This window comes from Ictidomys tridecemlineatus, chromosome 10, assembly GCF_052094955.1.
Source record: "Ictidomys tridecemlineatus isolate mIctTri1 chromosome 10, mIctTri1.hap1, whole genome shotgun sequence".
Lineage (NCBI taxonomy): Eukaryota > Metazoa > Chordata > Mammalia > Rodentia > Sciuridae > Ictidomys > Ictidomys tridecemlineatus.
Window position 1 is genome coordinate 43,013,181 of NC_135486.1, and position 15,454 is coordinate 43,028,634.

The window sequence follows — 15,454 nt, forward strand, 5'->3', positions numbered from 1 at the left end:
TTGACAGTCTCAGTTCTGTATATCAATAAGATCATGTTAAATGAATCAGATAAGCAACAAACAACAGGCATGGTATAGGTCATAGTAAGACATGTGCTCCAGAAAGTGGGAGAATAACTTTATAAAGATTAGGAGATCTACCACATTAGTGAAGGTTTTAAAGGAGTCCAAATTGTCTGAGAAACACTAGGATACCCACTGCAAAGGAAAAGACAAAATTATGGTATCTAGTATCTACCACCACTAAAAGGAAGCACAAAGTCTGATAACTTCCTCACATTCCAAAGGGAGCATATTCCATGCTCAGAGCATATTCTAACCAAGTTACCAAGCAATATAGAACACTGCCACTTCCAAGTGCGTTCCAGAGTGAGAAAGAGCTCTGCACAGATCTAAGTTGTGGTGCAAGCAGAGGAACCATTGGCATCTAAAGTCTAATAACATCTACAGTACTAGAAGTAATGATGATGGGAAAAGATGAGTTCCTTATGGAAAGAGAGTCACAAAGTAAATCCCTAATGTCTGGAGCAAGAGCTTATCACATGATAGAAACTCTATACCATTTGCTGAACAAAGCCAGCATGCTACTGTTTTAAAAGCAGAATGCCTGACCTTGAAACATCAAATGAGCTGGTGACTAGAGCTCCTTCACAAGAACTAGATTCTTTCAGACATGCCAAGTCTTAGGGTCAAGGGAGCTTAATAGAAATTCATCGTAAGATGGAAGTGAATATCTGGGGTTGGGTAGAAGCATAGAAAGAAGCCATGACAGAACCTGCAAATCCAGTAAAATTCCCTGAAGAGCTGAAAGGGAAAAAAAAAAAAGAGAGAGTTAGTTTAGCTCACAGATGAGTTGTCTTGGTATATGGATGCCAATCAAAAATGGGTAGCTACTGCTCTGTAACCCTATCTAGAAGGTCCTAAAAACCAGCAATGAAAAGAAATCCTCTCAACAGGCAGAACTTCAGGCAGTTGTCCCAGGCATTTGTTTTCTATTTTCCAGAGGGTTAAGTACCTCAGGGTTAAATATATGATAGTCACTTGGCTCTATGGGCCATGAATATAAAGGAAGAAAGATGGGAAGATTAGAAAATAGGAAGTCTGGGAAAGAAAAAAATGTGACTAGATTTTTGGGAGTGGGCATAAAACAGTGAAGATCTTTTTAGCTCAGTTAATGTCCACCAAAGGCATCTCCCTTAGAAGACACACTGGACAGCCACATGCACAGGATTATCCATCCAGTCAATGTCCACAGCCTCTGCTACTGGCCACCCCTAGGCTAGAAAATGCGCAAATGAGGTATATCAACTATATCTAGAAGCTAGAGAGAACAAGAATCTCTCATCTTCTAGGACTGTTATGTGTATCAAATTAAGTAGTTTATGGACACAGTAAAATTATCTCTATGATTAGTATTCTCATTATTGCTTACTGAAGTATAAATTGCTAGAAGGCAATATATGAGTATATATCCAAAACCTGTAACATAATTTTTATAAGCTATGACAAATTCGTCCATGTTTTTTCTAAGGAAATAGAAATACATATAAAATGTACCCATATGATGTTCTTATCAATGTTATTTAGACCTCCAATAGAATTAATACAAATATCAACTGATTGCAGATTGGCTTAATTTATTATTTTGTGTCCTAATAACATGAAAGTGCTTAGCTATCAAAAGTTATTTTCTTACAAGATGTGTAAGTTAAAAAGCAGATCTGATGAAACAAAATCATACTAACTTTGTTTCAATATATGCTTATTTATTGTAAAAAGAAAAGAAGTAATGTACAATAAAGGGACTCCTACATTTAACATCAGGTTTGGAAGGAAAATGTCCTGTTTAGTGAATGCAGAGGGAGATTCTGTTACAGAATTCTGCAAATTCAGAAATGAAAGGAAATTAGTTAAAAATAACAATACCTTTGAAAGCACCACTGGGACAGGTTGTTGAGGTGATTGTTCGGAAATCATATTGATGTTGTACCCCACAACTTTTCCTCTTGTAATATTTTCTGCTGGCTTCTCCCAGGAGACATTGAGAGAGTGCGAGGAGAGTGGAACAACTAAAGGAGGGATCATGAACACAGGCGCTATCAAAGACAAAATAACAACATCAAAACAATGAATGCTGTTTCCTATCAGTATTCAAACTTACTCACATATTTATTCTAGTTTCTGAAAAACTCTCTTCTTTATAAAATACTCTGATTTGAAAAAAAAAACAATCCAAGAATATGCTGCTATATATGAAAGATATTCACTTTTAAAAAATGTCATTGGCAAGGATGTCTTCCATTTTTGCATTATCAGCTAAGATATTTGTCATTTACAAAATAAAAATCTTAGAGGACTTTGCTTATGTTCATAAAGATAGCTAATGCATACCTGGCTAGAAAACTCTAGAGGTTATGATTATTTGAAAGATATCTCAAAACTGAATATGACTCAGACCAAAAAAATTCAGAACAATGTATAAGGATACACTGGATTTCTCATGTACTGAAGTATCTCTGTGAACCAAATCAATGCACAAAGAGGTAAGCCTAAAATGTTTTAAATTACCCCAAAGAAATTCTCCAAGTTTTCAGTAAGTCTTGATTGAAATGTTCAAGGTACATACACACCATACATTTTCCCCCTGCCATCCTTGAGATCTTAATATGGATTTTAAATGTGCTAACCAAAGGTGTATTATCAAAGGACCTCATCGCACTTTCATTAGCCAGTGACCCATAAGATTATGAGGGTCCAGTATTGCAGTTTCACCCATTACTTTTCATTTCTGACCTTGATTTTCCCCTTCCAGAATGCCATGCCTCATCACTTGTGCTATCATGGCCCCATTATTTGTCCAAGATGGCTGGTAGTCATTAAGAGATGCTCAAGCACAATGCACATTTTATTCATGAAACAATTCCCTTGGACATCAACCTAAAGCTACCCTCATCCTCTACCGTCCTAGCAGATCATTTTAGATCAGGATTTGGGTTTCTTTGAATATGTATAGATTCAAATCATGACAAAAGTGTACTTGTTTTCTTAAAATGCTCATAAAATTTGAAATATGTGTAATATAAAGAACAAGATAAAAGATTAAAAATAGTTCATTTGCCTTAATGAAGACACCTTAAGAAAATAATTTTTTCTCTCCTTCCTTGCCATAATGCCCAATGCTTAAAAGTACACTTCTGAATTACAGATTTTGTACTATTATATTCAATGTAAAATCTAAAAGATATGTTTTGTAAAGAGGAAAAGCTTAAAAAAGATTTGTATTGGTAACGGTTCACCATTTCACTGAACCTAACTGTGGTGGATATGGAGCAAGACTTGACAAGTGGCCAACCCACTCAAGAACTAGAAAATAAGGGATATTTTGGTGAAGCACTCCCCAAAGACTATAACTACATTTAAGTCCTCTTTCTCATGAATTAATAACAAAAACGTAATTTTTTTTCCCTAAAACTTTCTGCAAATTCTTTATGACCTTGAGTTACTTATATAACCAATCTATACATTTTCCCCCATGGCTCATTTATGTTTATAAAACTTGCTTTTCAAAAAGCACTGTTTTGGCACTATTGACTAATTTCTGGCAGCAATTTCATTCCGGGGATTTCAATGCAGAGTTCAAAGCATTCATTTTTTTACCCGATTCTCCAGTTCTTGCTGAGATCCAGACAGAAGACGTGCTACCCGCCATATTCACAGCCAAGACCCTAAACTCGTACTCTGTGTAAGGCTCCAAGCCAGTGATGACTGTTGCTGCTTGAGGAGGCTCTAGTGCATTATCACTGGTAGATTCTGCAAATGGGTGAGGACTGAGCCAGCCACTGCTTTGAAACACTTGACTTTCTTCAGTAGATCTCAATCTTTTCATGTATAATTCATACCTTATAATTATTCCTAGAAAAGTTAAATAGTGAACCAAGGTAGAATCAGACAAAGGGGATATTTGGGGGATGGAGCAAACACAGACCAGCTAACCAGTAGTGGCTTTTTGTTATTCTAACTAGTTAACCTGCCAATTTTTGAGTAATCTAGATGTAGTAATTTAGTAATCTAGATGATGGGAATTTATGAAAAACGACAAACTGTTGGGCAATGAATATAAGAAATACTATTAAAGTCATATTCATAGGAAAAATCAACCAGAGACAATATACAAATAACAAAATACCTATAGCCTATCATAGGTGTAGTCAGCTTTTGTCAGGATGGATGGTCAGAATTTCTATCAAGGGTGGCTAGTTCTCTTTGGGAATCTGATTATTGTATCTCCTATTTGTATATTTTCAAAATTGAAGGATTTAGCTTAATTATCTGTAAGCCCTATTTGCACAAATTTTACAGTTAATTTTTACTCAGTTTTACCAAGTAACTTAAAAAATCCTCAAAAAGGTTTTGCCATAATATATACATGATATAAATGACTCAAACCCTATAAATATGTGTTTGGCCTATATAACCAAGGGTTCAATTGTATGAACACAAAAATTAACTTAATGGAGTCAGCAAGCCTATATACATATTTTTTGTATTACTTTATATCCCTTTCTTGCTTAAAAGAGAAAATTTACTGCTTATGAGTGCCCTAACTTGTGACACAGTCAAATATAATGCATTTCAGAAGTGAGCTTCCAATTATAAACATCATTTGTGCTATGGCAGATGTCATTAAGAGCAAAGATAATATTAGCCTTTTAAGGGGCAATTTAATTGAATGGAATTTGTTATGAGATTAGAAATACACTTGTTCCACTAACCAGGAGAAATAGTATCTTCTATCTTTAGGAATTATTTCTCAATTATAATATTATACAACTAAATAAATGAATATGGTGCCAGACTCTTACTGAACAATGCCAAAGGCCTACATTCTCATTCTTGTTCAAGAAAGAAAATCCAGGCCTTGAATTCTTACCATTTGGTTCCAGTGGTGGGGACCACTGTACATGAAGTTCTGTGGAACTGATTTCCCGTATCTCAGGAGGGCTCAGCCTTCTGGGAGGTGCTTGAGCTGTGGTCACCATAATGGGTAAGCTATGCAAGCATCCCCCACCAGTACATGCCTGTACAGAAAAATGGTACCTAGTGAATGGAACCAGATTCCAGATGGTAGCTGAGGTTTCATGACCTTCATAGGGATCACATGGTTGAATGCCATCCAAAGGAACACAGGACAAAATGTATTTCTCTATAGGACCAGAATGATTAGAGAGTGTACTCCAGGTAAGTGTCACGGAATCTGAGCTAACAGGAATGGTATAGCTTAAGTTTAGATGTCCCTCTGGAACCCCTGGCTTTGTCCTGTAAGTGACAGCTGCACTTCTTGTTGAACCATGCACACTGGTGGTCTTGATGTAATATGAATATGAGGTATACGGTGATAGGGAAGTATCTAAGTAATGCTGAGTATCTGGAATGAAAAGAAACAAAAGGAAGATCATTATATTCCACAAACTGGAAAAGGCTCATTTCTAATTTCCTTTCATCATATTATTTAACTACAAACTATGCCAACCCACCCTTTTGAATAAGAGTACATTTCATATTTTCAAAAGTGAAATAAAGCTGGTTACTTTCATTATTCAGTATAATGTAAAAAATTGTCATTTGTAAAGAATAATTAAAAGTTTTAGCTTTGTTTTTTCCCTTTATAATCTCCTTTTGATAGAAAGCCTAAGAAGAAGATTTGCAGTCTCTGAAACAGAAATAACTGCTTCTTCTGTGTAACGGGCTTACTAAATGCCAGTACCCTGGGCCAGTGGTCAGCAAACTACCAGCAAAGGGTCAAATCTGTTGCTTGGCCAACACCTTGACTGAATCCTTTCCTTATTTTCTGGCCTATATGAATTGTGTAAAATGATAAATGTTCATTATTTTTAACTGCTAAATTTTGGAAACATTTGCTATCTGCGATAAAGAATTTACATGAGAAGTTCTAGACAAAACTTCTTTATGAATGATTGTGAGGTCCGATAGAAGATGGGATAAAAGGAGGTTAAAAAAAAAGAGGGAGAAAGGAATGGACATTATCAGCCATGTGTCTGAAATCCCCATTCACTAAAGCAACAGCCAGCATATTGTAGGGCTGTAAAAGATAAATGATAGAGTGCCTTCTGCCCGATCCCTGGTGGCATTGTATCTGTGGATGGGGAGGAGGTCTCCATTAAGCAGATATTAAGAAAGAATGAACAGTATCAAGGACCTTATAAAAACAATTGCTGTCCTCTGTTTTCTTTCTCTTTTCCTCCTCATAACTTCTGTCTCTTTCTCTCAGGGATAACTGAACCATCTCACCACTTGCTCCATTGATCTTGGATGTGTTATGGGATGAATGATAATGATATTAAAGATGGGAATGAATAATAATAAAGGTAGAAATGAAATTCCAGATTTACTAAGATAGTCTTTTTGCCTAAAACCCTATGTTAAAATCACCAGGTGATATAAATCATTATCTTATGTAGTAACAACTGTTCTCTAGTCTCCCTGGGGAAAGACTTCCCCAGAGTGACATTTAATGGCTTTTCCCCACTCATGTCATCCAACTGGAACAAAAATGCATAGGACTGTGAATTTCAGGGGTTGGAGGAGGATGCAAAGCAAGTCTGTCTTCTAAACCACCTTGCCCAGGAGAAGATATATGCCCTAATCTGGCTTTCATCAGATATAAAGATACTTTTTAACTTCCATATAACTATTATATCTAGTATTCTTTGGATTCCAAAACCAAATTTTTAAAAAAGTATAATTTATTGAATACTCTGTAAACCTATAACACTGAGAAGCAACATAAACAAGAGTATGATTTTCCTCTAGATTGTTCCCTTTCCACCAATGACATGACACCTCTGAGGAAGCCAAATTGGGTCTATAGCAGGAGCAACATCAGTTGCTGATGATGTACATTCCAAATGCTAACTTGACCTCTGTACTTTTTTCTTCTGAAAGCATATGAGAATGCAAAACAATTAAATTTCATTAAGGGAAATAATGACTATATGCATTGCAACGAAAAACAACTAATTTGAAAGATTTCAAAATTGTAATATAGTACTGCATCATGATCCCAGCATAGAAACTATTACCCTAGAGAATCCTGTAGTACACAGGCCAGCTAGGAAGTTTCTATTTTAACAAAGAACTCTATAATGGTCTCAACCAAATGCTCAAACTTGGTTGGAAGACTACACTATTAATTTTCTTTGAAAAGTTCAATGCTTCTCCACCTATAATTCCAAATGCCTTTATTTAACCCAAGGATTTGTGTTCATTCAGCTGGATATAAGTAGTGTTTCCTTTTCATATTACACATGCTATCCATGCACTGGAAATGGAGTAATAAACATGAGGGTATTATTAGAATGGTATCAACTTCTGACAGTGTTAACCAATTGTTCTTACTGTTTAAATGCCATCATGCAGATAATTTTCACATCATTAATTACAGTGATTGTCAAGAAATGCCAGAAATGGTATTTTTAGTGAAAAATACATTTTTAGGAAATAATACTTTGTTTAATAGGATTATATAAATGTCTGATTAGTAAATGAATAGGCATTTATTATGTAACAAACTGTTATTTGGATTCTATTTTAGTGCAATCATGAAAAAGAGACAGACTGTTGCACTCATATATAATGTTCTATAAAATAGATCACAATATGTTAGTATGGAAAACATGGGTTTGATGGTAACCTTTATAGTTTTACATTTAAATTTGCTGTCGAATTAAGCTGTGTGGAAAATAGGATGACCCTAATTTACAACTCCAGAGATAATTTAACCAGTGGTACTGTCATCTTCAAAATCATTTTCAATATTTTTATAACTCTTCTCTTCCTCTATCACAAAAGTTTAAGTTTCAGGACACCTGGATCATGCTGATATTTGGAAGAAAATAAACATTTTAGTAGCAGGTTTTTAGGATGCTTTGCCAAGATGGCAGATGTAGACAGATGTTCATTTCCCTCTGCAATCTGCATCATGAAGTTCAGAGTTTCCATTAACTTCAAAGAAGATGTGGAACACCGAAGAGACTATTTAGAGTTTCGAGAAAGTGGTGGATGTAGCAAGCTGGATGGAAGTAATACAAAATTAGGGTCAAAATGTACCCAATTACAATAGGTACAAAATAAAACTGTATGCCATGCAGGAGTTTGAAAGTCAATTCCTATTTTAAAACAAGGCATCCTCCAATAACCATTTTAAAAAAGGTTATGGAATGTCAGTGTTTTGAGAGTTTTCTACATTTTCTAATTTTGCATGTTAAAGTAGAATTTGGAAAGTTAAGTTTTAAAGGGAACAGAATGAAAACCTGAATTGAAATTCTGTTTCAAGGTTTCCTAAACTAGATTCCTAAACTAGTCTTTAGTTAAACATGACTAGAGTAAAACTCAAGAGATCACAGAGCTGTAAGGATCTCAAAATTCCTATTTCTTCATTTTGTCTTTAGGAAAGTTGTGTCTAAAACAATTGAGAAAATGTTTTTAACATCAATAGTTTTTTAATAGCTTGATCTGTACGCTCTCATTTTAAAAATCTTAGAATTTAGAAATGCAAGGATGGCCTTCCTGGCTTGTTCATATTCTTCCTCTTTCAAATAAAGTTCCTGTTGCTATGCTCTATCTTCATAAAAATAGCAATATATATGCATAAAATTACATTATTTGCTTGGAAATCCTGATTTCAGATAAAGAAGACTCCTTTTTAACTTGAAAATTTAAAATCTAAATCCTTTAAAATAGAAATATCTGAGAAAATTTTTTGTGATATTTGCACACAGAAAAAAACTTTATATCCATGTTTTTAAGTCCTCCAGAATTTTAACTTAAAATATTATAACTCATGATAGATTTTTAGTAACTTTTAATTACCTCAATGCCATGAATATTTTTCATTAATTGAAAAGATATCATTTTGTAGGCTATCATAGCCTACAATTTAGTTAAAAATATGTCAGACTTAATTTTTTATCATATGCCACAATTCTGAAAGATTATTGAATATTTGAATCATTTCTAATATTTGAATATTAAATATAGGTATGAACACTTTTGTGATTTTGTGTCTTTTTATGAACATCCACTTGAGATAAGCTCCCTGAAGTATTTTTGATTAATCAAATGGTATTCAAAAAAGAAAGTTTTCTCATACATTTGAGTAAATTATTGTACATGAAAAGTTGCCCATATGAACCCACATAGACATCCCAGAAGTTTCTGAAGATTCTCCACACTGATAGATGGAATCATTTTTTTTAATCCTTGAGAATTTAGTAAGTTTTTAACATTTGCTAAATAATATAACATCTCATTTTTATTGCATGTCTTTGATTACTACTTAAATTTGTAATTCTCTCTCTGCTTGAAACCCTGTGCTAAAAAAAAGAAAAACCACAACATTTATCCTCAGTGACAGAGAACTTAACTAATGTATCAATTCTCAGAATATTCTATCTTTCTATCACCAAACCCTTAAACTCACTGAATGGGTATTGATCTTCAGAAATGTAGATTTCAAAACCATCCCTGAATAAACTGTAAGTAAGCCACTGGGCATTTGGAGAATCAGGTGGACTCCAGAAGAGATTGATGGCAGAAGAACTTTGAACTTGTCCTCTGGGTGGAGGTTGCTGGGATGGAGCTAAATTACAATAGAGAGAGCATTTATTAGCAAAAGCAATCAATAGACACACAAGTGAACTAAAGTAAGATATCCAGCAAAGAGGTCTTTCTGATTCAGGATTACTTTATCAAGAAGACATGTGGTTTACCAAGACATTAATAAACAAAGGGTATGCATCATGAGTTCTCTAAAACAAAGCTTTTTATCTATAAGTATAAAATAAATTTGTAGGTCAAAGCAGCTGACATATATATAGTGGAGAGGAAAACCACAATAGTTTACATCAAGCATTACTTTCTTTGCCTTTTTTTTCCAAGAAATCATGCAAGGATGCATAATATTTATTTTCTACTTAATTAATTTCAAAGTTGACATACATTTCATTGAAACCTGAAATTTAAGTAGCATACTTTTTGGAATTTTTATGAGGAAGTTTTCCATTTCATTAAGCACAATACCTTATCGTGCTTCACAGAACACAATGTAAAGAATAATATTAGCTGATATAAATAGCTAGAGATGTTAAATAATGTAAATTTTACCAATTAACAATTTCATATGCTATGTGAATCTACTAACTTCTATTAAAGGTACTTTTAAGAGGTGACATAATTACTTATTGTGTGTTTAAGAACACTCATCTAACATTTCAGTGATAATTCGTATAATATAATTATATACTGTGAAAATATTGTTTTCTGCCACCGTATATTTTCCTATTTCTTCAAGGAGACTCCACAATTTTTTTAAGCTGTAGATGGACACACATCTTTATTATTATTTATTTATTTTTATGTGCTGCTGAGGATCAAACCTGGGGCTTCACACAGGAGAGGCAAACACTCTACCACTGAGCTACAACTCCAACCCGACTCCCTAATTTTTGAGGGTAGGTTTTCTTTTTTTTTTTCCCCACAAAATACACAATAGAGACAAATAGCATCTCAGTGTTTTAAAGGACAATCAAGCACTAAGATGTGTAATCCTCATCCACTTTGAACAGTATAACTTAATCAGATTTTCTCATGAATAAGATGTCAAAGGCACAGGCTACTAAGTAATCTTTTTCAACCATTAATAGTTTAACAAATTTTTAAAAAGTCATTTAAATGAATGAATCCATCGAATAAATTATAAGCATTTTTATAGGAAATTATCTGAGTTCACTTGGTGACTTAGGCATGATCTCCAGAGCTAACGAGAAATTACGTTAAATTAAGTAATTTGGGGAGATTTTAATAAAAGAACTCTTTTCAAAGGATAGACCAAAAAAGTGATGCAGTAGTTCAGAGAAGGGTAATAGTGGAGTTCTTCTACTGTGTATGTCTGAGGTTCTCAAGACCACCTTGAACCATAGGTTCACCATGAGTCTCACAGGCCACACCATAAAGTCCTACTTATGGTGAAGACATTATAGAATGCTATCAGCAAAAGGAAAGTCATTGGTCAAGTCCAGGGAAACCAGATGCAAGCTTCCAAGAGTCCTCTGCCAGTATTCACATTGGACATACTGAAGTGCATTGTAAAAGCTTGTGTGAAGTGTTGTCAACCAGGGGGGAAACTCATGAGAAATTCAGGTCTCAAGAGTTTTTATTGGGGGCTTTTCATGTAGGCAGCGTCTATCCGACATGTACCAAAATTTGGGGCTCTCAGAAGGAAAGCAGATGTTAATAATAAACCATAGAGTTTGTACAAAAGTTTGGGTGTACTGATCCACTTATCAGTTCTGGAGAGGATGAGAACTCAAGAATTTATGAAATTCAAGTTTCCCGATGTCAACCCAGGGCCAGCCTTGTAAGCAATCCTTTTGAAAGATAATCAGTTAGCCTGCTGCATAAACTCTTCTTTGCATGCTATCCCTAGCCTGAAAGAGGTCCCAGGGACAAAAAAGGCTGCATGAAGAACATCACCAGACAAGAGCTGTAACTCCTGTGGAAAACACAGCTAGTTCACAGCTTCTCCTGCGCTAAGAAAGGGAGCTGGGCATTCAGTATTCTCACTTCTCTTCTCACTTGCCCACCAGATGACTAGGGGTTTCCTCCTAGGAGCTGAAGTCAACCAAATAAACTCCAAAGAGCAAGCAAGCCTGATGATACAGATCATAGAGGGTTTGGAGGCCAGAGCAGGGTAAAATATGAAATAGTAAAATGAAGTCATCCTGCATACCAGGAAAGACTTTCAGCTAAGAGTTACTGAAAATTTTACCAATTAACAATTCATTAGTAACCATGAGTGGCATGCTCCATTTTAAAAACATAATAACATTATAACATAGTATTTCAAGAGCACTGAATATGAATATATAAAATTACATAGATTATAATATAGGTTTCCCAAAGATAATGTCACTAGATCCTAAATGAGAAATACATATCATATTTTTAAAGAAAAATATTCAATATAACATTTTCTAAACACAGTGGAAACTCCAGATGCACACTCATGGTTCCCATTTTGTCTTATTCTTTGAAATGTACATTAAGCGGTACTCAAATTCCAACTGTCCACATATCTATTTAGATACAGGACAAGAATAGTAACAAGTTCAAAAGGACATATGATAACAAATGTTTCTGAATTTCCCTGTCCATTTTTAATTCACGGATTTGCTCTATTTGACATGGTCACTTTGGTTACACCCTGACAGTGCATTTGGTTCTTTCACTGGATTTGAACTGAGGATTTTAAATTTTGTGGTTTTTGATTGAACCACAAAGAGGCATAAGCTGCTTCACTAGTAGCAGTCTTAAAAAAATCTTGTAATCCATGGCCATCTAATTTTTTTTAATGATGATTCATGATTTCATCAAAAAAAACTCTGCATTCAACCAGGCCCACAAGAGATTTCAGAATTACAGCAATCAAAACTGACCTTTTGACTATTTTCTGTGATGGAGGAATACTTTGGGGATGACTAAGAGAGATATTTCAATCTCATGCCAAAGGGTGTAGAAAATGATTTACAGTACATGCAAGAAAAGTCCTTCATACACATAGGCTTCAACCCAGGGGCACTTAACCACTCAGCCAAATATCCAGCCCTTTTTTGTATTTTTATTTAAAGACGGGGTCTTGCTAAATTGCTGAGGCAACTTTGAATTTGTGTTCCTCCTGCTTTAGCCTTTCAAGCCACTGGGATTATAGGCAGGCATCACCATGCCCGGATACATAAGCTCTTTTCCCATATGAACTTGGTTACTTGCTATGACCATTTCCAACCATAATCTTGTTTGTCTTTACAATATAAATAAAAGTACCTGCTTGGCATTTAAAGGAGAATTTTCATAGACTTGAAGATTTAGATGATTCAACATCACTTTAAGAATAGGACTTAAAAATAGCATACTACACGGACACAGCCACTTCAATGTTTATAGATGGACAATTCATAATAGCTAAACTGTGGAACCAACCTAAATGCCCCTCAATAGATGAATGGATCATGAAACTGTGGTATATATACACAATGGAAAATTACTCAGCATTAAAAGAGAATAAAATTATAGCATTTGGAGGTAAATGGATGGATGAATCAAAAAGTGTTCTGCTGTCATGTATAACTGATTAGAACTAATAAAAAATAAGCTTAAAAAAGATCGAAACTAACCTTCCAAAAAGAATAAATATTATGAAATCCTGAGCATGAGATATCTTAACCTACCCTTATGTTCTCAAAACAGAATTCTGAGAAAATGTTCAGATATGCATTCATTAAAATTGCCAAGAATGATCTCTGCATATGCAAACTCTCTTTTAAGGAATAGAAGTATAACATTGTGATGAGATCCATCTGTCTGGGAACCATGAGCTTGAGTAACAGTTTGGGAACTTTGGTAGTTGCAGGATTGTAGTTAAGTATGGATTAGACTCTCTAAACATTTCTTATCTATAGTAAAAGCATAATAAAGTATACTTCTCGGGGTTATTTTGAGAAGAAATTGTGTGTGTCTGTATTCATCTGTATAAATATAGTTGTATGTGTATAACTCAGCAAATATCACTTTCTTTTTCTCCACCTTCAAACTACAGAGTAAGTTCTTGTTGTTTATTACATGCTAACAATTATGAAGGGAATCTTTTGCAATAGATACACATAAATAATATTTATAATGGGAAAATTACATTCTGTCCTAATATCTTAATGAGAGAGTGCTTATACACAGATCCTAAGTGGAACTCCAAATGCCAGAACACCAGAGAGTGCATGGTCACGTATCAAAGGAACAATGAATAGAAAAAACAGCTGTAATTACACTATAGGTTGTGTGAGTATTCAGAGAGAAGGTGTGATGTTTTCCTTATCCAAACCCAAACTCCCAAAATGAGATAACACATAGCAATGATTGCTGGCAGAAACTCCAAACACTGAAATTCTTTGTGAGAGTCTCATTCAGCTAAAGAAGAATATAATAAATTTATGAGCCATATCCTTAGTAACTATATGCAAAAGTAAACAAGAATGAGAAGGACTACTGATCTGGACTTGATTCTGCTCAACAGATGATTAGTTGGAAAGAAGGAAGGATCCAGAATATCAGATGAAAGTTCTCTCTCATCTGAGGACACTGCCCTATAAGTACAGATGCCTACATTCCCTCTATGCCATCCTTAGCTGGATGACAACCAAGTCCACATTCAATGCAGGACATACCCTGTGCCTATGAGGGCACAATCCAGGAGCCCCATACAACACTTCTATTCATATCATGTTGGCCAAAAACTTAGTGGCACAGCAACTACACAAGAATATGTGACCGTGAAACCTAACTCTGTGTTCTATTGATAGGGAACAAGGGGGTAATGATGAATAAGAAAAAATTAGGAATGTCTTCCAAAGAAGAGATTTAAAATAAAATAATCACCAGAAAGTTACAAAATGTATTTACAAAAAAAAAAAAAAAAGAAAATTAAGGTCTTCTGGTTATAGAAGCACATTTTGATAACACTGGATAAAAATTATTACTGCTTCTGGTAGCCCCAAATCAATGAAAGGTGGGGGGGAAACATAGGGACACTTCCTCTTGACAAACCAGTAGAGCAGGAGTAGCTCAAGTCTGGGCTTGTTCCCTTGCCACCAGTTCCATGGTCAAGTGCATTAATCTTGCTAGAGTAGGACTGATGAAAAGCAGCTTTAATACCAGAGAGGTCTGGGGACAAAAATTCAAAGATTTGCCAGCTAAAAGTGGCAAACTCAACTGGACACAAGGATGAAAATCCATAGTTTTGCTGCTCTGAGGATATGCTCCCAGCCTGCAGAAGTGGTTAGCTTACCAAAGAATAACCAGGCGATCCTAGATATGAAAGCCATTTAAGGGCTGAGGAAAGCTCTCCACAGAGCCCCGACTTTCTGAGGAACCATGAAGCCAAGAGAATCAGTGACAAATGAAGGCCAAGGAGAGTTGAGAACTAACTGTGACTGAATGTATTCCCAGCCCATATGCATATTGATCAGTAGAAGCTGGAAGTCTTCCAGATGTCTGAAAGTATTTGAGCACAAGAATTGCCCAAATTATTGCCTGACTCAGACACAGGGGTGACCTCTCCGCAGTCAGGCTATAAGTAAAAACTAAAATTAAAAAAAAAAATAAACCTTTTTAGAGACAGAACAGCTACATACTGCTCCTCTATAGAGGAGACGGTTTTCTACAGTTAAGTGTTTACAAATTACTAAAAATAATCTAACAATTTAAGTATTTTCAGCATAAAATTACAAAATGTCCAGTGAAATTTCAACCCATAGCAGCAAGGAGACACAAACTGAATGGTCCTCAATATTAAGCCTAGAAAACAAAAGAAGAAACTTGAAACCAAGAA

The 15,454-nt window shown here is 35.0% G+C and overlaps 1 protein-coding gene across 13 annotated transcripts in view; it reads right to left on the bottom strand.

Moving 5' to 3' along the window:
• The window catches only part of Ush2a (usherin), a 738,328-nt gene that overhangs the window by 505,421 nt on the left and 217,453 nt on the right, over positions 1-15,454 (bottom strand). For all 13 annotated transcript variants that reach the window (XM_078022812.1, XM_078022814.1, XM_078022813.1 and 10 more), the window contains exons 16-19: positions 9,500-9,658; positions 4,931-5,425; positions 3,658-3,912; positions 1,927-2,096 (exon numbers count right to left, since the gene is read on the bottom strand). In XM_078022812.1, the coding sequence (XP_077878938.1) occupies positions 1,927-2,096; positions 3,658-3,912; positions 4,931-5,425; positions 9,500-9,658 (1,079 nt within the window). The remainder of the gene's footprint in view (positions 1-1,926; positions 2,097-3,657; positions 3,913-4,930; positions 5,426-9,499; positions 9,659-15,454) is intronic.